The 22,660-nt window shown below is 31.3% G+C and overlaps 3 protein-coding genes across 6 annotated transcripts; 1 reads left to right on the forward strand and 2 right to left on the reverse strand.

The window, feature by feature from the left end:
- The first annotated feature begins 541 nt into the window (after positions 1-541).
- Positions 542-6,243, forward strand: LOC121211233 (uncharacterized). 2 transcript variants are annotated; one of them, XR_005906551.1, is made up of 4 exons: positions 558-3,153; positions 4,393-4,617; positions 4,813-4,977; positions 5,342-6,243. XR_005906551.1 is itself a non-coding variant. In XM_041083792.1 (1 exon), the coding sequence occupies exon 1, from the start codon at positions 788-790 to the stop codon at positions 3,149-3,151; it is 2,364 nt and encodes a 787-aa protein (XP_040939726.1). In that variant the 5' UTR covers positions 542-787; the 3' UTR covers positions 3,152-3,370. The 2 variants fall into 2 exon arrangements, 1 of the variants encoding a protein (XP_040939726.1); XM_041083792.1 differs by lacking the exons at positions 4,393-4,617; positions 4,813-4,977; positions 5,342-6,243 and having other exon boundaries at positions 542-3,370.
- Positions 6,244-10,431: 4,188 nt separating this feature from the next.
- Positions 10,432-13,840, reverse strand: LOC121203051 (protein PPLZ12). Of its 3 annotated transcripts, none has more exons than XM_041083795.1 (6): positions 13,610-13,840; positions 12,268-12,388; positions 12,045-12,136; positions 11,453-11,549; positions 10,779-11,174; positions 10,432-10,650 (listed from the first exon to the last, which is right to left on the reverse strand). In XM_041083795.1, exons 1-5 carry the CDS (start codon positions 13,802-13,804, stop codon positions 10,804-10,806), a joined length of 876 nt encoding a protein of 291 aa, XP_040939729.1. In that variant the 5' UTR covers positions 13,805-13,840; the 3' UTR covers positions 10,432-10,650; positions 10,779-10,803. The 3 variants fall into 3 exon arrangements, with proteins under 3 accessions (XP_040939729.1, XP_040939728.1, XP_040939727.1); XM_041083794.1 differs by having other exon boundaries at positions 10,432-10,694; XM_041083793.1 differs by having other exon boundaries at positions 10,432-10,703.
- A 2,115-nt stretch (positions 13,841-15,955) lies between these two features.
- On the reverse strand, positions 15,956-18,675 carry LOC107931037 (LRR receptor kinase SERK2). Its single transcript, XM_016862812.2, has 4 exons — positions 17,985-18,675; positions 17,635-17,895; positions 16,696-17,544; positions 15,956-16,618 (listed from the first exon to the last, which is right to left on the reverse strand). Exons 1-4 carry the CDS (start codon positions 18,409-18,411, stop codon positions 16,137-16,139), a joined length of 2,019 nt encoding a protein of 672 aa, XP_016718301.2. The 5' UTR covers positions 18,412-18,675; the 3' UTR covers positions 15,956-16,136.
- Positions 18,676-22,660: the final 3,985 nt, after the last annotated feature.

The following is a 22,660-nucleotide window of genomic DNA, read 5'->3' on the forward strand; positions in this document are numbered from 1 at the left end:
TAAGATCCTCCTTTCATTTGTGGTTGAATTTTGAGTTAAAAAGCGGAATTAAATTATAAAATGTGAGTAAAATTCTTTGAATACTATTAGAATTGTAATTCAGTCGAATTGAATTTTATTTGAAATTTAGTATTTGATATTTGATTTGAGCTCAATTCGATACATAATCGAGTCATTTAAGTTCGTTCATAACTGAATTTTTTATCTATATAATAAAGGTAAAAATGTAATTTCAAAAAATAAAATTATATTAAAAAAAGTTTATTTATGTTCAAGAATTCTTCGAATTGAATATTATAATGCTCGAATTTAATTTAATCATAGCTAAATTATTTAAATTTGACTCCATATTTAATCGAATTTAAATTCGATTTTTAAAAAGTTAAACCCAAATAATTTATGAATATCTATATCTCATTTATAGTCTTAAACACTACTTTAAAATACATCTTAATTAAAAATTATCAAATTCTTTGCGATTTAATCCAATATGGGTTCATTTTAAAGTAATGAATGAATAGTTTGACATTACAACTATAATCATAAGCATAGAAAACACCCCCCCCCCCTCTTTTTTTCTTTCTTTCTGCATTTATACCCCTTCCTAGTGTTTCTTTATTCTTCAATCTCTCTCCCGCTCCTATTTTCAATCAAAACCATTTTCAAAGCTGTGTGTGTGTGTGTGTGTGTAATTCAGTTATGACTATGGCTTTAAAAGTGACCCAGTAAACCATAGCAGTTTCCCTTCACAAACCCCATCATCACTTTGTATAGCTCAAAAACAAATATGGCTTCCACCATCTCTATGCCACCAACTGACCCTTCTTCTTCATCTACAGAAGACCCAGCAGCTAAAGCCGTCAACAAACGGTACGAAGGGCTCATCACGGTTCGAACCAAGGCTACTAAAGGCAAAGGAGCTTGGTATTGGGCACATCTCGAACCGATCCTTGTTCGGAACCCAGAGAGTAGACTACCGAAAGCGGTGAAACTCAAGTGTTCCTTATGCGACGCCGTTTTCTCGGCCTCGAACCCGTCCAGGACCGCCGCCGAGCACTTGAAACGCGGCACTTGCCCCAATTTCAGCTCTGTTTTAAGACCAAATCCTTCGTTATCCCCTTTGCCTATATCTTCATTAGCTTCACCTTCGGTTTCGTATCATCATAATCATCGTAAACGAAGTCCTTCAGCTGCTGTTTCTCTTTTACGAAACCAAGTAAGTAACAATAATAGTCATGATACCAATAATAATAGCAATAGTAACTCGTTGGCTATAGTTGAGTCTACTCGTTTACTGAGTTACACGAGTCATACTAATAACAACAACAACAATGTTGGGTTGACTCAACATCATTTGGTTTTATCTGGTGGAAAAGAAGATTTAGGCGCTTTAGCAATGTTGGAAGATAGTGTTAAGAAGCTTAAGAGTCCTAAAATTTCCCCTGGTCCAGCTTTAAGTAAGGGTCAAATAGATTCTGCGTTTGATTTATTAGCTGATTGGTTCTATGAGTCTTGTGGGTCGGTTTCGTTTTCTAGCCTTGAACACCCAAAGTTTAGAGCTTTCCTTAACCAAGTTGGGATGCCGGCTATTTCAAGAAGGGACCTTTCCGGTGCTCGGCTCGATAATAAGTTTTACGAGGCCAAGGACGAATCCGAGGCTCGAATTAGGGATGCAATGTTCTTTCAAGTTGCTTCTGATGGATGGAAGAGGAAAAGTTGTTGTTGCAGTAGTTATACAAGTAGTAGTAGTGGTGGTAGTAACTTTGGATGCGTGGAGGAGAATTTTGTTAAATTTAGTGTTAATCTTCCGAATGGGAGTAGCTTGTACCAGAAGGCAGTCTTCACCGGTGGACCGGTGAGTACCAAGCAAGCTGAGGAGGTTTTGTGGGAGACGGTAATGGGGATACCGGGAAATGGTGTTCAGAAATGTGTAGGAATTGTTTCAGATCATAAGGTGAAGGCATTGAAGAATTTGGAGATTCAGAATAATTGGATGGTTAATCTTTCTTGTCAGCTTCAAGGTTTCATTAGTTTGATAAAGGATTTTAGCAAAGAGCTTCTTCTTTTCAGGACTGTCACTGAGAATTCCTTAAAGCTAGCGAATTTTGTAAATAATAATTTGCAAGCTAGGAACAGCTTTCGAAAGTATAAGATGCAGGAGCTTGATTGTGCTGGGGTGATACGAGTTCCTTTCAACGAATGCCATTGCAGCAGTAACATTGCACATGTTTTTGCAATGTTGGAGGACATATTGAACTGTTCACAAGTGCTTCAGATGGTTGTATTGGACGATTCTTACAAGGGGATCTGTATTGAGGATCCAGTTGCGAGGGAAGTTGCCAGTATTGTTCAAAATGAAGGGTTTTGGAATGATTTAGGGGCCGTTTATGCACTGGTGAAGTTGATCAGAGGTATGGCTCATGAGATTGAGGTGGAGAGGCCGTTAATCGGGCAATGCCTCCCTCTTTGGGAGGAGTTGAGGGTCAAAGTGAAGGAATGGTGCGCCAAGTTCAACATTGCCGAAGCGCCTGTTGAGAAAACCGTTGAAAAGAGATTTAGAAAGAACTACCACCCCGCATGGTCAGCTGCATTTATTCTCGATCCGCTTTACTTGATACGGGATACCAGCGGAAAATACCTTCCACCATTCAAGTGTTTGACTCACGAGCAAGAAAAAGATGTTGATAAACTCATAACTCGTTTGGTTACCAAGGAAGAAGCACATGTTGCACTGATGGAGCTCATGAAATGGAGATCAGAAGGGTTAGAACCACTTTATGCTCAAGCCGTTCAAGTTAAACAACGGGACTCTGTGACCGGAAAACTGAAGATCGCTAACCCCCAAAGCAGTAGGCTGGTATGGGAAACTTGTCTTAGCGAATACAAATCATTAGGAAAGGTTGCAGTGAGGCTTATCTTCTTACATGCAACATCATGCGGGTTTAAACGTAACTGGTCTTTGATGAAGTGGATTTGTGTACACAGACACTCACGGATAGGCCTCGAAAGGGCTCAAAAAATGATATTCATTGCAGCTCATTCGAAGCTCGGCAGGAGGGATTTCTCCAACGAGGAAGAAAAAGACGCGGATCTATTTATGATCGGCAGTGAGGATGACATCCTCAATGGAGTCTTTACAGATGCACCATAAGTGTAATGCTTTTTTTCTTTTAACTCTTTGTAGAATTGTAAACTTTAGGATTTGATCGAATTCTTTCTTCAATTGTCTTTTATTTTTGTCCATCTTCACTTCTGTTCCAATTTAAAAATCAGGAAAAAAACATATAGATAGTGATGTAGTAGCTAGAGAATGTTTGTTAGAAATTTCAATGATTGCATGATTTGAATGAAAATAACCACTTTATTGTCCTACTGTGATTTCATTTTCTTTTGTCCATAGTGACTGAATGAATACAGTATCATCTTCTTCGATATATTTATAAAAAAATTGATTTTGTAAGAGAAGAATGGGGATTATCTGCAGAACAATGGCTGAAGTTATACAATGGTAGGCTATGTATTTGCATGTCAAATACATCAATGTAAATTTTTTTATCAATTATTATGTAAGGGAATTGTACTAGAATCTGTTGCATAAACCTGGCACATGTATGCCTTTTTTCCTATCATCATATTTTAAATGCTTGAAGGACAGTTACTATATCTATAGTTTCATGTGAAGAAGTCTTTATCTGAAAAAAGTTGAAAAATAAGTGGACTATATGAATATTTTATAATTTTAAAATTCTCATAAAGATATGAAGTTTCCTCCTAAAGGTGCTTCTCTTATTCTAAATGTGGTATGCTCCAAGTTTTTGGGGTCTAAAACCAATATTCTGTCATCCCAAGCCCCAACATGCTCTTTCAATGAAGATGCAAAAAATTTGAGGGATTTTCATGAGTTTTTGAAGATGGTAAGCTTCAGTTTTACTTTTACTGGCCGAATTCAACTGAGCTGTATGTTATATATGGTTTGTTTTACTTTTCCTACATTCATCTTCTGTATGAACTTTCATGATCTAGTAATCCAAACTGGAATCAGTACAAGGATGATCTAGCCATATTCGTGTTGTTATGATACATCAGTAAGTTCCTAGAACGATGCTGATCCGTTTTACTGCCTCATATCTTGAAAACTTAGTATGCCAGTGCCTATTTGGTGTCTTTGTTGTATATCTAATCCAAAAAGGATAAGGAATCTTGTAAAGACCGACTCTTGATTGGAGCATCGGTTTGTAATACTATTGCATTTGTGAAAAATCATTGATTATCGGAACTAATGTCTGCATATTAACTGTTTGTTGAAGAAGAAGAAGTGAAAAACAAGTTTGGACTATGCTTTACAGCCAAAATAGGCCTTGGAATTTAATAGTATCATTGTTGGTGCTGCAGATATGCAAAAACCAGTTGAAGCTTGTGGTGAACCAGATTTTTAGTTTCCACTTGAAAAAGGGTCAACCTCGGATGAACTTGGAAACATATCTTTGTTGCTGTAAGGCACTTACTTGCTGATATGACTCAACTGTGTAACCAAGGTTGTCTGGTTTTGCTAATGTGGAGGAGCCCCCACCTTGAGGAGAGTGGATGTCTGTCTTGTCACAGTCAAGGAAAAAAAAAGTAAGAAGTAACGGCTTTTTCCTCCTCTCTCTCTATTCGATTTTTTTATCATTTACTGGCGAGCTTAATCTCCATCATTTTCGGTAGCTTGTCTTTCAAACATTCCAATTATGGTGACATTGCTGCTTTCTAGCTGGGACCCTTTTTATTTCAAACTTTTTGATGTTAAGATTGAATATTGAAATTTTTTCACAGGGTTATCGGTAAGATAGCTGCTACAAAGTTTTTGGGCAAAGTGGAAGCAAAGAGAGGACTGTCGGCTTTAGGAGGTACACGATGGCTGATAGAGATATCGCAACGAACTTGACCTGATTTTGCTGGTTCTTAAATTTCTGTGAGCTTTATTGACTGGTATTAGTGGTATGTATCCATGCACGTTGCAATGGATTATGAATATTGTTAGGGACTATGAAAATGTCAAAATCTCAAATCTAATACATGTATATAAACTTACATATAAAAATTAAGACTGGCTCATAGGGTATCCTGGTGCCATATTTGACTTAAAACTATATTACTCCGATTTTGAAGTGTTTGTGTGTTAAACACGCGGTTAAACGCATATTGGGGCATGGATATGTGGGTACGAGCCTTGGAATATATGAAAGAACTTTGAAAAAATCAAGTATAACCATGTTAGAAGTCTAGAAAAAGGAGAAACGAAGGAAACGTGTGCATGTTGGACTAAGATTTTATTCATTTTTAACGAAGAGACTTTTTGCAGGAACTTCAAAGTGGAATCACTGGACGTCCATTCCGGCATGTTTAAGCATTCAAACGGACTGCTAATGCACGTATATATACATCCGAGGTGATGACAACAGTGCCACTGCAAAAAAGGTAAGTCAATAACGAACCCCAAATGTACATACATGCATACGAGAAAATTAGTCTGTTATGGCTTCAGTTTCTTAAGTAATTACTGTATCACTCCATGATACACCATTGATTGACAATACGATAAAAATTTTTGCTAAAAACTCGAAAACCATTTCCTCTTTTGATGGTAAAATTGTATAAAATCGAACTTCATACATAGTTACCAGCATGTTAATAACAAAAATACTGAAGAAATTACATATTTTGGATCAACCCTTTTTATGTTTTGGTCATTACTACTTGAATTTTTAGGGAGGGATAAGGGGAGCTGTCGGCAAGGCCAAGTAATGTTGACTGCTCACCAACCATAGAGGCGGCTCTTTTTTCTTTCTTTTTTTTTTGTTATACCCCTATGGTATGGCCTTTTTATTGTTCATTCCACTAATTTATTTATTTTTTCTTTAATAAAAAGGGGAAGAAAAGTATAATCATTAAGTATAGGACAAAGAGGAGGACCCTCTTTCTTATACAAAGAATCTTGACACTTTCATGTTACGCCATGATTAACTTTTTTTTCTCTTTTTCGGTATAATCACAGGTGTTTTTCATCTGTTTTACTATTTAACAGTAAAAACTGTATGAGTTAAGGATGATATTCAGTTAAAGACTTCCCAATAATGTTAACTGTAATATCTGAACTTGGTTCAAATACCTAGTAAAGAATTCCATTACCATTTCTTTTCTTGATTACTATATTATTGTTGGTAAAAGTACCATGGAGTTTCTTGTATTAAGGGTCAGATTGTATTTTGTCCCCTCTACTAAAAAAAAGGGGCAAATTAACTCTTGTATATTAGATTAAAGAACAAATTGATTATTCGTATTAAAAATTTCATTTATTTGTACTATTTAAAAAAAAAACCCAATGTTGTACGTGAGGCATGCCATACCTTGTACTAATGTACATGACTAGTTTTTAACAGCATAAATAGATGGAAATTTTAACAAAATATCCTGTTTGCTTTTTAGTCTAACACACATGAATTAATTTGCTCATTTTTTAAGCAGAAGGAGAAAATGTAATCCGACTTTTAATATAAGGGTTTCCATGGAAATTTTACCAATTTACTTCTCCTTTTTCTTCTTACCCACTTATATGGTTGTCGATTGTTTTTGAAATTGAAGCAGAATCAGATCCATATAATTGTAATGTGAGATGATGTTGAGTTGTATTCCCACTGGTAGTCATAATTTTGTGGACCTTGCCCCCCTTTTTTTTGTTGCTTTAAAGTATAGTCTTTCTCTCTATGCTCTAATTTTCAAAATGACTGTTATTATGCAAATCCGGTTTGAGTCCTAGGAATAGGAATGGCAGAGGTTAGAGATTTGTAATTTTGAATTATCTAAATTTAAATCTGTTTATTATCTATAAAATTTTCAAGGTTACTATTCATGTTCAAATTTAAATAAAATATTATTTCTATCCGTAAAAAAATCAATTTTAAATTTTTTAATATTTTTTAGGGTATCTAAATTTACAAAAAATTAAATATGAAACCATTAGTTTTTTTATTATACATAAAATCAAAATTATAAATATTTTGTAATCAATAAATTCGATTATATGAATTTGTTCAGATCTACATTTATTATTAAGTAATACTAATATTTATTATCCTGTCATTGTTGTCAAACTGAGGTTTTTTCTTTTATTTTTTTTTTGGTTTTTTTAATATTAATTTCACTATAAATTTTTATCATATTTATTCTTTTTTATATAATGTCTAAAATTACTTATAGTTCTTCTCTAATTTTTAAATAGGAGGATAATGTTCATTAATATACTTAAATTCAAGTCCTCCTCTACTAATAATAGTATTAATGTAAATTGAATTAAAATTTTTTAATCTGATATAGGAAAAGGGAAATAAAAGTTAAAAACTTTAAAACACCCATCGATTTTGGGAGATTTGAAATTAAAGAAAGATAGGTGGGTGTTAGGCCTAGAAGGGGTTTTCATTCCCCCTAGGTTTTAGGAATATAGTATTATTATTATTTGACAAAACATTTTGTAATATCTCGTAAATATATTAAAGTTAGAAGATTTGGTGAAAGGGTCAAAATTAAATTAAAATTTTTATGAAAAATAAAATATAAATTTTTTGAGTTTAAAATTTTATATTTATAAAAAATTAAATCATGTCAAATATTAATTTAGAGTTAAAATACAAAATTTTCATTTTTTGAAACAAGTGTTGAAACTTAGATTTAAACTTAAAATCTTACTTAAAATATAGAAAGTCGTTAATAAAAATATGTGTTGCGGATAATTATTTTTATTAAATTGAAAAAAAGGGAAATTCATTGATTTTATATAATAGAAACCTCAATTAATATTAGTGTAGATCCTACCAATCTCCCAACTATATTTACCTACTAATAGTAATAATGATGATTCGTACTCATTACAAAACAAAATAATTTATATTCTCCTAATTTCATGATTACACTCTTTTTTTTCCCTTTCAAAACGCCTAAACCTTTCTTAATTATTTTATTGAAATTTTCCAAAAGTAGAGACAGTTTTTCACTTTGGTCCACATTTTATGGGCCAAAAAGCCCTTTTTACTTTGACTTTGTGAGGTTAAAAATAACTTTATAAAGCTTTGATTGAACTTCCATATCTTGCTTTTGCCGGACCTAAACCTAATTTCCGCTTAACGGTTAAAAGGGAAATCTCATTTTACCCCCAACCTTTTTTATACCCTACAGGAAAGTAGGTTCAAATGCGGACTACAATTTTAATTTACAATTAAAATAATTGAAAAATAAGAAAATAATATTAAACATGAATAGTTCATTTTATAAATTATAACATCAAATTTAAATATTTAAATTAGCTTAAATTCGATTCAAATGATTTTTAATTGGCCTTATAATATTGGTTGAACCAATTGGATCATCAATCAAATCAATTTTGATAGTCATAACTGATTGAGTATTAATTTGGTTAACATCTTTATTATTGTAACAATTTAAAAGATGCGGGTTTGAAAGTGTAGCACATAATATCATCACAAATTCGGAGTTATGGCCAAAATAAAAATAAATTAGATTGTTTACTTATTTATTTAAATGCGTATTATTAAATCAAAACTAAATTTTCATGAACCACAATCAAAGTTTAAATATATAATTATACTAAATTAAAATTTATGTATCATATTACACATCAAATCAAAGTTTATGTATAATTTTAAGATTTATCTAAAAAAATATATAAACTATTGTTTTTTTCCTTAGATATAAATCTTAATATTTTCATTACATTTAAATGAAGTATAATTTTTTATTTTATACTTAAACATTTTTTTTAATTTAGACCTAAAAAGTTTTAATTACATCCCTACAACAAAGCTTACATGAATTTATTTCAGAAACAATTTTACATTTAATTTATTATTATAACAAAATACAATAAAAATAATGTATTAGTTAATAAAATATTGAAATATCATTTTTAACATATAATTAACAAATTTAGCAATATTTTATAGGTTACAAGTACAAATTCACGTAATTATAATTAAAATCAAGCATTAAAAAAAACAAAAAATTATAATAAAAATATATTAAAATCTAAACTAAAATAAATTTAAACAAAACATAGTGAAATTTAAACCATAAAAAAAAAGATATACAAATAATTTACGTAAATGATGCACCCCAAATTATGAAAACTATTAGCAGTGGGGACATTTTGGTTACCAGCTTCTTGAAAAGCTAAAACAAAATGGAATATTATTATTGTAGAGATTATTATTATTTATTTTAGGGCTTAACCACCTTGGATTGTCGTCTTCTACCTTTATATCTTTTAGGTTGGTCATTGTTTCTAACTACTAACCAAAATTTGTTGCTTTTTACTTGTCATATGGAATAATAAAATTTTCAATTTAATTAAGTTGGTGAAATGGATTTGAATTTCAAAAGTTTGACAACATTTTTCATTTGACTCACAGATAAACAGTTTCATACTTATGAAGACAAAAACAAAACAAATAAAATGTTGGTCCAACATATTATTTGATAATTTAAAAAAAAAAAAATAGAATTGCGGGGGATAAACTAAAATAATCTATCGTAATTATTTTAATGTTAGTATAGATAAATTTTTAAAAAGGCGGATAAACTTTTAACTCTTACCTCATTATTTATTCTCTTTTTTTGGAATTTTTTTCCCATGTAAGTATGTCATGCTGCTTAGGATTTCATTAAATTTGCAGATTAAAAAGAATTTACTCAAAACTTTTTGTTCAATCTAATAGGTCTTGCTCATATTGGACCACTATTGGATAGAATCTTTTGTAATTTAGACAGCCCAACTCAACCGGAATTATTTTGTAAATAATAAATATTTTTAATTAAATATAATCAAAAATATAAATATTATAAAAAATAATATTTTGATATTAGAAAATTATTTAGTATTATATAAATGGATATTTTAGACTCTACAAGATAGGGTTCTAGAGATCACACATGTTTTATTTAAGATATAAAATAAAAAATAAAAATTTAGGAATTACACAAACATGGGACCGTATTTAAACCCTACTCGAGAAATTAAAATATTTCACTAGTAGTATACCGATTAGGGTTGCAATCGAGCCAAGCCGAGCTCGAATAGTAGCAAGCGTGAGCTTGACTTAAAATTCAAGGCTCAATACTTGGCTTGAGTTTGATCAACATCAATTTCTAAACTCAATCTTAGCTCGAGACTTAATGGAGCTACCCGAGCTCGATTAAACTCATTCTTTATAGTAAGATTAAAAATATAATTTCATAATAAAAATAATATTAAAATGGAAAGCTCAATTAAATTTACGAATAGTTCAAATCGAGTATTACAGTGCTCAAATTCGTCTTGATCAATAATTTGAGATGTATAAATTGGGAGAAAATATTTTTGTTTTAATATTTTGCAAAAGAAAGTGAGAATTTTTCTTTTCCCCTACTATGGACAAAAACGATTTTATTTCATTTCTAGTTACATACATCACATAAAATTAATTCAATCAGTCATAGAATATTACATAAAAATATTTGTGGCCATGCTTTTTTCTTGGTATAATTAAAAGCTATGCGTTTAGCTCTAAAAGCCAATATTAGCCATTGGCCCAAGACACTGAAATGCATGAAACGTACCTGCAACTGCAGCCGACAACCAATGGTAAGAAAAGTTGGGTCACTACGGCCTGCAAAGACTGAGCCGAAGGTCCATCAAAAGCAATTGCAATGTACACGCAATGTATATAACAAATATAAACACAAATACGAACCTATTAGATTGTTTTGTCTTGATATTCATTCAACATTTATTTGAGCAGTTGATGCCTCCATCAGCCCATTCCGGATCTGCTCACCAATGTCCCTAACGTGACCAGGTCCATGGGGAATAAACACGGTAGTGTTCGTTGAGGAGTTGCCGAGGTCCTTGATCGTGTCGAAATATTGTGTGATCATAATAAGATCCATCACCTCCTTGGCTGAGGTGCCTTCCACCTTGTGAGAGAAGTCCAAAATGTTTTCCCTCAACCCATCTGTGATTGCCTGACGCTGCCTGGCCACACCGACTCCACCCAGGTACTTGGATTCGGCTTCAGCTTCTGCTCTTTTGACTTGGAGCACTTTCTCAGCTTCACCTTTGTACACACTGGCAAGCTGAAGTCTTTGAGCTGGTAAAAGACAAAATCATTGCAAAGTTTTAAAGTCTTTGTTTAACTTACAGATGAATGGCTCATGGTCGTTGAATTTACTCGGTACCATGCATGTTCTAGTTTGCATCATTTACATTCATAGCTTAGGCAGACATGATTCTCACAAAAACTGGTGTTTAGGGGGTAATTCCTATGTTTTAACAAGATTTTAATTTTTCAATGCTTGTAGCAAAAACAGAAAGAACCATAATTGATGATGGAGTGCGAACATTATTCATTGTTAAACGATAGATTACCTGCATTTATCTCATTCATTGCCGTGCGCACAGCAGGATCAGGTATAATGTCAACCATCAGTATGTGCTCAATGCTATATCCATAATCTCCTATCACCTAATACATAATTTCAGATTCCGTACATGCGTGAAAAGCCTCATAGAAGATAGATAGCAAGCACAAAGATGGAGAAAAGTTTTAAAAAATAATAATAATTCGGATGGAAACATAATTGTTCGTTCAAGTGCAATTAGATAGGAAGTAGTCATAATTTTTATCATGTAGCATCCGAAATCTCATAGTTTACAAAAGAAAAATGCATGTTCCCCTTCTCGGCTTCCTCCTTAGGCGTTCATACTCTGAGAAAATGCAAGCCAAAAGGACCGGTATAATGCAGGGTATGTATGTATTTCATTAACCATCTATTTTTTGACACATACAAATTGAAAGAACAAGTAGGCCACTGACATATTAGAGGATCTTTTCCACCAGCTCAGCTGTTTCTAAACCAAAATGTGTCTATCATACAAATGTCTTATGCACATAATTTGAGGACACTTGAATAATTAACTAAATGAGGGTGAATTTGAGAAAAAGAATGCACCATATTACCTTTCCAAGTTCCTCAAGAACAGCTTTAGCAACCTCACCCTTTTGTTCAAAGAGATCATCCAAATTCATTCTAGGAACTAGAGCTCGAACAACTACCCCAAGGAATGAAACGTTTTAGTCACAGAAATAAATAGAAGGGAGAGAACGGGGAAGGATAAATTACAAATGAATAGCATAATATATTTATAAGCTGATATGAGAAAAGAAGAGCAAAGAAAATTACCATCAAACACATAGGCCCGGATCTGTTCATCGGGATTTTGCAGCTCGTAAAATGCATCATCAGCATGTGCCTTCACCACTCTGTACTGAATCGAGCAAAGCAATTGCACAAACACATTGTCCTGCAAATATGTAACATTTTCATCTTCATACTCATTGATCCTTCTGAAAAGAGTAACAGAACTCAGGGAGGGAGGGACGGGTATGTGTCTATGTGTGTGTATTAAACATATTTAAATATTTTCTGAAACTAAAATTGTTAATTTCATGACATGTTTTCTTTGTTTAACTTTATTCATAGAATTTATTGTGATTAAATCATATTGCAATTTGTTTATTTACTGTACTAATAAATCAGAATTCACAAATTAAAACTAAAAAGGTTTGATTAGACGAATATTTTGTCTCAAGAAGAACAATAGATCTTGCTTTACCTAGAGAACAAATTCAAGTTACAAATTATTAGCTAAACTAATTTTAGTTAAAAAAAAGGAGTTACAGACTTTTGATCTTTCTCCGATGGTGATTCTAGATATCCTTAAAATTGATAAGTCAAAAGAGTGTTTTTTTTTTTAAGAATGTTCCTATATAATTAGCTTAGTTATGTTATTTAAAAAAAAAACCAAAAAGGTTTACCATAAATGATAAATTATGTAAATTTAACAAAAGCTAAATCAACTTTCTAGCTTTTCCAATAGCACTTTAAGTCTCCAACCAAATATCAAACGATTTCCTTTCCCTTTTTGTAGCTGACTATAACTTTTTTTTTTCTTTTCATATGATTTTTCAGTAAGATTGCATTTCCTTTTTAATTTTCAATGCATATCTTAGCTAGTTACTGCAGGAGCCAACTTCTATAGAAAAATCATATACAAATCCAAAATTTAACCGATGTGACGGCGACACCATTTCAATCTCCATCTCGTGTAGACAAAGACAAAAGAGTCGACAAACTCGAATATAGTATTAGACAAAAGAAGATCAAATCAAATGTCAAGATCTGCCACTGACAAATCCAACGAAAATATTATTTCAATTATAGCAAATCACTCTTAAAAAGCCAGATTCAATACATTTGGAGTTCGAATCAATAAAATAAAAATAAAAATTCCTAAAATTCAAAAATTTCTTTCCACACACACATAAATATCCATTCCTTTTTCTTCTCCTACAAGAAGTAAAACCGTCAAACGAAATCGTGGCATAACCAAACCAAAAAATAAATCTGATCAAAACACAAATTTAAGATCAATTGAATTCAAATTCTTCTAGCTACGAATAATCTTATAGGATAAAAGGAATCATGTATGTAATCGAAATAGCTGGTGAATTAAACAATTTACCTTGGTTTTGGTTTCGATGCGAACATCGAGGGAGGAGATTCTGGTTGAAAGGATGCCGGCGAGATACTGACCGGCGAAAGGATTAAATATGTGGAGGCCAGGCTCCGCCAATTTCTCGAACCGGCCAAACCGCTCCACCACGCCGATATTCCCCTGTTCAACGCAGGTACAAAACATGCAAGACGTATTCCCCATTATTTTCTTTTCTCTCGATCGAAAAATAGATCAAAATAAAATTCAGTTTATTTAGCGGTAATTTAGAAAACGACCTTTTTTTTCTTTAATTGCACCAAACATCCCAAACTATACCCATTATTTTAAATTAGTACCTAAACTTTAAATTATTTTAATTACATCCTAAACTTTTGAAGTTATATTAATTAGGTCCTTTTATTATTAAAATAAATAATTTAACTATTAAATTACACATCAAATCTTATATTAAAATGAAAGTTTTAAATAATTAAAACATTGCGGCATAACTAAGATTTTTAAAACATATTATAATCATATTTATTTTTCTTAAATTTTTCATTTTAAATTTAGCTATATAAAATTTGATGTATCATTTAACGATTACATTAACAATTTTACTAATAACAAAACCTGATTTATATAATATCAAATGTCTAATAGATCACGAATATAAGTGAGAGATTTAGTATGAACAGGACTATGGTAAGAATTGAATATACGTTAATTCCCGTATGATATTCTCTCGAGTTTGTGTAACACAATTCGTACCAAATAAAAATAATTTTAATGATCTTTACAAAGTAGAAAGACCCAGACTTTAGCCTTTGCTAATAATATCATCTCTTTATTGGCAGGGCCATGTGGCTCAAATATCCAAATTTTACTTTTTCAAAGTATTTTAGTTTTTTTTTAAAGAAATTTATTGATTTAGTTTTTTTAATTTTAAAAGTGAGTAATTAAGGATAGTTATTTACTGTGTTTAATTTTTCATCAATTTATCTTATTTTTATTAATACAATAATAAATTTAGCTTTTAATATTTACACATTCTGTTAAATTGGACTTAATTTTATAGAATAATATATTTTGCCATTAATATTTACACATGTTAACAACTTGGTCTTGATTTTAAATTTATTGATACCTAATGAGGACTAAATTTGTTACCAATTTGATAGAATGTGTAAACATTGAGGACTAAATTTATTATTATACTAATAAAAAAATACGATAAAATGACAAAAAAAAGTAAACAATGTAATTTATTCTTAATTACTCACTTAAAATTCACGGACTAAATTTTTCTATTTTAAACAAAAAAAATTAATTTACTCAATATCAAAATTAAAAAAAAATTAGCAAAGATTTTTCATATACTCATCCAGGATTACAATTTATTTAAAGAATTCATATAAATCTCTTCTTTTAACACAAATTTAGAGATAAATAATAAAATATGATTTTTAAAGATATTAAAAATATTAAAAGAATTCATACTTGGATATATGTTGAATATCAAATAGAATATTGTTAAATTTCTCTGTTAAGAAAAAAAAAAAAAAAGAAGCCAACATTCTACTTCATGACATTCCCCATTTTAAGGACAGACCGGCAAACATTGTATGATTGATATATAATTTTGTCCCTCTAGGCCCCATGGCTTTTAAGTAGAGATATTGATGAGTCATTTGGTCCGGTTTAAGTCTGTTCGAGTTTAAATTATTTAACTTTAGCTTAATTCGACTAATTTTATAGTTTAAAACAGATCATTTAGACACGTTAAGTTGGGATAAATTCATACCTAATTTTTTTTTTTAGATTCAAATATTGGCTTCATTTAGTCTATGAACACTTCTACTTTCAAGTGTCAAGAAAGGATTATATCGATCATAATAAATAACGTAGATTCAAGAGACCTAAAGGTGTAAATGAGATGCTAGTGCTCGTGAAATTACTCGAGTTCGATTTAAAAAAATTCAAACTCAGTATGGTAATTATTAAACCAAGTTCAAACAGCTAGAGCTATTAGTTGAGTTGAATTTGAGTTTACTAATACTCAACTCGATTAGCTCACAAGCTTTATCGAACTTTTCATATTTTTAACCTTTAATATATATAACCCAAAACTCAATTATCAAATCGAGCTCGAGCTTGAGTACAAAAATTAATAAATAAATTCAATAAAATTTGATCTCAAATAACTCAATTATATCTCGAGTCGAACTAAAACTTAAACATACCTATTTAATTGAGCTCAAACTGAGTATAAAGCTACAAATTTCAAGTTGAACTCCGCCTGCTCGGTTACACCCTAAAAATATCAGCATAACATATAAAGCTTACTTTCATGCACAAAATTAAAAGAGTGAATTAAAAAAGCCTAGAAATAAATTCTTGGATAACAAAATAAAATTAGCGTTTACGACGTTGAATTCACATGAGCAAAATTCACAAAAGGCCCATACATAGTCCTTAGCAAAAGGACACAAATGTAAAGCATGCCCCATTCATGCCTCAGTGAGTAGTTAAGTGACAACATCATCATCACCATTTAAGGACGGCCATTGCAGTTACCCAATTCTTGGACCACTTCCTCCATTGATGGTCTTTCTATAGGACATTCATGAATGCAAAGCCATGCTATTCTTGCTAGTTTAGCCGCTTCGTGTTCAAAGAACCGACCGTGAAGGTTCGGGTCTATGAAATCTTGGTACTTACGAGTTTCAGCTCCTAAACGTACCGAGCTGGTCACCTTTTGTTTACCCGAAAGGAGTTGGAGAACGAGTGTCCCGAACGCGTAAACGTCGCTCTTCTCGGTGAAACGACCCGTGTTGGCATATTCGGGTGCGAGATAACCCATGGCAGCACTGGCTTTGAGTGAACCAAAGACAATGTCAATGGTGAGGATGTTGTGTAAGCCAGAATCTGAAAGTAGGGGATTAAACCGGTGGTCGACGAGCACTTTCTCGGCTGATATGTTTTGGTGGACGAGAGCCGGTTTGTTTACTTTGTATTCATGCAAGTATGCTATCCCTGTTCCAACAAACAAGTCTAGTTAGCTAATAGGAACCCCACTTAAAACAAGGCAAAAAACATAACTAGAGACCAACCTTTGGCTATGCCTTTAACAATGGAAACTCTTGTAGACCAATCTAGGACCGTGCCGTCACCATTCTTTACGTCGAGATACTGTAGCAAATTTCCGTTTGGGACGAAATCATAAACGAGGAAGCACCCACCGCGTGCTTTTGAGCAACAAAATCCTCTTAACCGGACTACATTCTCGTGTTTCAACGATGCTAAAACATTCAATCCTTTCAAGAACTCGGAATCATCTGATTTACAGCTAGTTTTATTAATGCTTTTAATCACAACAGCTGATCCATCTCTAAGGAACCCTTTATATGTTGAAGCAAAGTTACTTTTTCCCAACAAATTCGACTCCGAAAAGTACTGAGTTGCAGTCTCTATTTCTTCTAAATTGAACCTAAAACTTTGCAACACATCTTGTGTGAAGCCATTGAAGTTCCTACTACCATCTAAAGGATCCCAACCATTAGTGTACTCGAGGCTAACGAGCGGCGAACCTTTCTTCCTGTACCCCTCCTTGGCTTCAGGTTCTTCGAATGAGGTACCGAGCTTCGGTTTTCGGTTACGGTATTGTTTGAATATGAGTAACCCTATAGCTGATAATGCAACTGTGACAACAACTAGGCCGACGAGAATCGGACCCTTTCGAGATTTCGACGGCTTAGAACACTGAGATTGTTCACAAGGCAACCTTAGATTTGCTGTCTCTGGTATTTCTCTCGACATACCAGTTACCCCTTGTCCATATGCTTCAGGTCTGGTTGGATTAGTTTGATAAGAGGTATTACATGGTTCAAGTGATGCAAAACCAGAGCCACATAAACCCAGATTGTTTTGAAACAGAAACCCATCATTCAATCTCTTGAGAGCTTATAGATCAAAACAACAAGAACACAAAATCAAACACAGTTCATGTTTTGGTCATAAAAAGAGCAAGATAGAAGAACAAAGATTATTACCAAGAGGAACATTGCCTGAAAGAGAATTGTTCCTTATATCAAGAACTTCAAGCAGTGGAGCATCAGCTAGTTTTGTTGGGATTGAACCAAAGAGATCATTAAAGCTCAAATCAAGCCTTATTAAAGTACCCAAATCTCCTAAACTTGCAGGGATTGCACCAGTGAGTTGATTTGATTGTAAAGCAAGAACATTAAGCTTCTTTAAAGAACCAAACTGTGTTGGTATGCTCCCAGTTAACTGGTTATAACACAGCTGCAACACTACATTCATCCCAAAAAAAAAGCTCAAAAATCTCAACAAAAAAAAAAACCAATGCTAAATACAAAAAACAAAACGTATTAGCACTAACCTCGCAAGCTATCCATCTGAGCAATCTCCGGCGGGATCTCACCGGATAGATTATTCATATTAAGATACAAATCGGCGAGTTGAGTCAAGTTAGCTATTTCTCTCAGTACTTCACCGTATAAAGAGTTGTAATGCAAGTAAAGACCGGTCAAGTTCTGAAGCTCAGCAATGGCCGGTGAGATTTTGCCGGACAATCCTTTGCCTTGTAAGGAAATGTTGGCTACTTGGCCTTGTTCGTTACACGCTAAGCCTTCAAAAGAACAAGGGTCACTTTTAGTGGTCCATGAAGTTAAGTATTGATTATCAGGGTCTAAAGAGGCTTTGATATCCATTAAAGCTCTTAGCTCACTAGTGTTTGAACTGAAACAACATTGGATTGTGAAGAGAAGAAAAAAGAAGAAGAAGAGAGGAGATGGCATGGAACCCATTGTTGTTTGGTTTTGGTCTATTGGATTCTCTTACAGGTAAAATAAATGGTGGGAGAAAATGGGTGGTCACTGAGTCAATATGAACGAACTCGGTTTTCAAGTCACACTGTGTTTAGGACAAAGGGAAGGGACAAAGATGCAGAGATGTCCATGTTTTTGTTTCAGTAGAGAAGAGTGGTTATGCTTAAAAAGTGAGTTTAGAAAATTCAACCAAGAAAATGAAAGGAAAAAAGAAAAGGTTAAAATATGCTTTTTTTCTAGTCCGTAAATTTAAAATTTAGTCTCTCTACTTATATTCATAAGAATTTAGTCTCTATATCTTTTAGATTTTAAAATTCAGACCCGATTGTTAATGTCATCTTAAATTTTTTCTATAAAATTTGTTGCTGTCGCATTTTGAGAATTTTTAAAAAAACTTACTTGGTAATCATATAACAAAAATGTTTTAAGGAATCTAAATTTAATATTGAAATTTTAATGGTGTTAACAATTAGACTTGCATTTTTAAAATTGAAAGGTAGAAAGACTAAATTTTTTGAAATAAATATAGGACTAATTTCCAAATATGAAAAAAATATAAGGACTTAAAGCACATTTTAATCAAGGTTAAACATTAATTTTTCATACTTGAAATTGGTTTTAATGTTCAAATTATTTTTCTTTTTGTTCTAATTAGTATCCGGTTTTGGCTTTCCTCATACATTTAAATCTTTTTTAACTTAAAAATATGATGACGTGTACCAATCAAATTGTTACACGTGACATGTACATTTAGTTGACAATGTAGTATGTGTGTCACATGTAATAATTACTCCATATCCTCCCATTTTAACAATGTTACAAAAAAAAACTTAAAGAGAAAAAGTTAAATTCAGTATCAATTTAAAAGAAAAAAACTTAAATACCAGTTTGAACATTGAAATTAAATGTAAGGACCAGCAGTTATATTTTACCCAATAAATAAATAAAAAGGGAGTGAGGGATAAAGATTATGACGGACGGTTGGATTTATTGGTGTTTTTAAGCGAGCAGTGAAGAATAAATAGTGGGCTGAGTTGCTGGGTAGGGTTTCTTGCTTCTTGTGATAAAAGGAGACATTGGTTGACCATTTTCACTACATTCCTTTCCCTTTTTATTTTTGGGTTAATTTTATCTTTTTTTATTTGATTAATATATTATATAGTATTTAAATTTAAATTTAACATTTAATTTGATACATAAATTTTTATTTCTATCAATTTAATATTAAATTATATTATTAGGACATTTTTTTATATTTTTATATAAAATTAATAAAAAAAACTCGTAAAAAAATGAGATTTGAATTTAAAATACCATAAATTTTAAATTTTAAAATTTATTATTTCAAATAAAACTTTATTTAATTTTCACTTAAACGATTAATAAATATATATAGATACTAATTGCATAAGTGCACTAAAACAAACTATTGTTTGTGGGAGTGTTTTTTAATCAAAATCGCACTACCATACAACATTCAAATAATAATAATAGCATGGTGAAGCATTTTATTTTAATTCCTAGCATTACGTCCACACGTGAAACCTATAGATCTTAGATTAAATCAATGAAATAATTATTACCTAACAAATATGCCTAAATTTCAAAAGGCTATTTATATGGTTTTTTTTAATTCAAACTAGAATAAAATCTGAATAAATCAATTTTGATTTCAGATTTAATGTTATAATTTTTTAAATTATTTTTTATGTTGATTTTATGGTTTATAGAGATTAATTTTTTTGAAGTTAATAGAAGTTGTTTGCAACAATATTTTTTAAGTTATCTGATTAAATTAGAGTTAAAAAAGAGTATAATTGAATCGACTTTAAATCAATTAATTACTTGACTTTAATTATTGAATTTGAATAATACATATATTTAAAATAAATTAAATTAAATAATTTAATAAAATAACCAACAAAACTAATCTCACAAGCAACCAAAATCGATATAAGAGTTGATTCCTCACAATTCCTCTCAACGCCCGCTTCACTTATTGGTGTGCGCATGAAACTTTAAGCTGAGAGAGTTGAGCAAGTACGATACCACGTGGTGGTACATGGATGGTCTGTTACGCTACTAATGAGAGGAATAGCCGTTATGTCCCCGGAGCCCGGAGGATTGGAATTCGAAATTTGAAATTCTAGGATCTCATGAGATACTCTACCGTAAGACCATTTCCACTTCCCCCTGATTTTGAACTTGAGATCCAATCATGTCAAAAGATAATCTGATCAAGACGACAAGTGGAACTGACCGGTGGGTGAAACCGCAGTTGATAAAATAACAAATTCAAAATAATAAATTAATAAATATAAGAGGTTGCCTTCACCAAAAAAAGAGAGGTAATAATATTATAATTATTTTATATTTTGAACTATGGTGGGGTGTGTCAGAAAGGTCAGAATCTGACATGTACCCCTCCACTCCTTTCCTTCTACCTTTTCTACCCCTTGGATTAGTTTTTTAATTATATAAAGAAATGACATATATTTTACAAGATTACATTTAAATCCTTCAACCCTAATGAATTCGCATCTAAAAGTACCTGTGAAAACTCGTACGTGAATAATATTGTATTTTGTCATTTTTACTAAAAATTAAAATATTTATCATTGTATATATTAAATTAAATAATAAATTAATATTTTTTGTTAAAACTTTCGGCTATTTCTATTATTAAAAATTTGTATGACTGACAGAATAACTAAATAATTACAGAATAATTATATAGTTACACGTTGCGTGCTACTATGCCTCATTGTGACATGCAAAGAACAATTTTTAATAGTAGAAATTGATGAATTTTTTAATAGAATGATCAGTTTACTCTCTGATCTAAAGTATATAAATTAATTTATTCATTTTTTAAATAAAAAAAGATACAATACAATCTAACTCCTAATACAAGGAATTCCGTTGTATTAAAATTTAATTTTAATTTCACTCGCTAAGATAATTTACTTTTGTATGCATTTGATGTTTTTTGTAATTGAAGAGTAGAACCCAAATAATGGTGATGGGTGTAAAGAGACAGACATCGTAGCCTGCTCCGGCAAGCATTATTCTTGTACGAAGTACAAACCATATAGAAAATGTTAAAATATGTTTCAAGTAATTGTAACTTTATATATTTAAAATTTAGTCCTTTTATTTTTGTTTCAAATAGTTTAATCTTTTTACTTTTTACCAAGTTCAAATGTAAACAATGTTAAAATTATTCGGTTAAATACAAGTTCATTGGAACGGTTTTTTAATCTAAATATCGGTAAATACAATTCATTGGAACGGTTTTTTGTTGTCTAATGGCTACTAAGTGAGGTAATTTCAAAATGTAATAGCATAAAATTTAATAAAAGAATTTCAAAGGTGTTACCTAAAATTTGAAATCCAATAAGTAGAGAGATTAAATCTAGAGAAATAAAAATAAAAAGACTAAATTTCAAATGTATGAAGAATACATGGACTTAAAGCATATTTTAACCTATAATAAAATATAAAAAGAGGGCAAAAATTAAAATTTGCCATTGTTTTAGTGGGAGTAGCAAAGAAACTTTAATTTATTTTTCTTTTGTATGGGTAAGCTTTGATCTTTCGTTAAAGAGAAAATTTTTATTTTTTGCCTTTAAATAGTAAAAATTTGGTTTAATTTTTTTAATTGTTAGTTAAATGGATAATTTGCAATTATATCCCTTCTAAAAATTATTTAATTTGAATTATTATAAAACAAAATTTTAACTTTGGCCTCTCAAGTATTAAAATTTTACATTAACACTCGATATAAAGTTTCTAACTAGGTCCTTGACCACCACTGTCAAATCAAAGGGAATAAGAACATTAGTAATTAGCAAGTGGATGTTGGAAGCTAGCTATACGTCAGGTATCACAGGATTCACAAAAAGCTAACATGGGATATGTATATAATTTTATTTATTTCCAATTTTTTACCAAAATTGCAACAGCAAAAAATGATGGCATTTAATATATTATATGTATAATATAAAGTAATGATGTTTGAATAAAATTGAATTTGTCAATCAGATTAGTTGGATTGAGAGTTAATTAAGGTATCGATTTGAAGAATGATATTGAACTGATCGAATTAAAAATCGATTGAATCAAGTTTTTTTTTATTTTTTAATAATTTTTAATTAGATCTCTCATGATAGCAATAAGTCATGATTTAACTTTGAACAAATAAAAAAAATATTCATTTATTTTTTTT

Source organism: Gossypium hirsutum, chromosome A12 (genome assembly GCF_007990345.1).
Source record: "Gossypium hirsutum isolate 1008001.06 chromosome A12, Gossypium_hirsutum_v2.1, whole genome shotgun sequence".
Classification (NCBI taxonomy): Eukaryota; Viridiplantae; Streptophyta; class Magnoliopsida; order Malvales; family Malvaceae; genus Gossypium; species Gossypium hirsutum.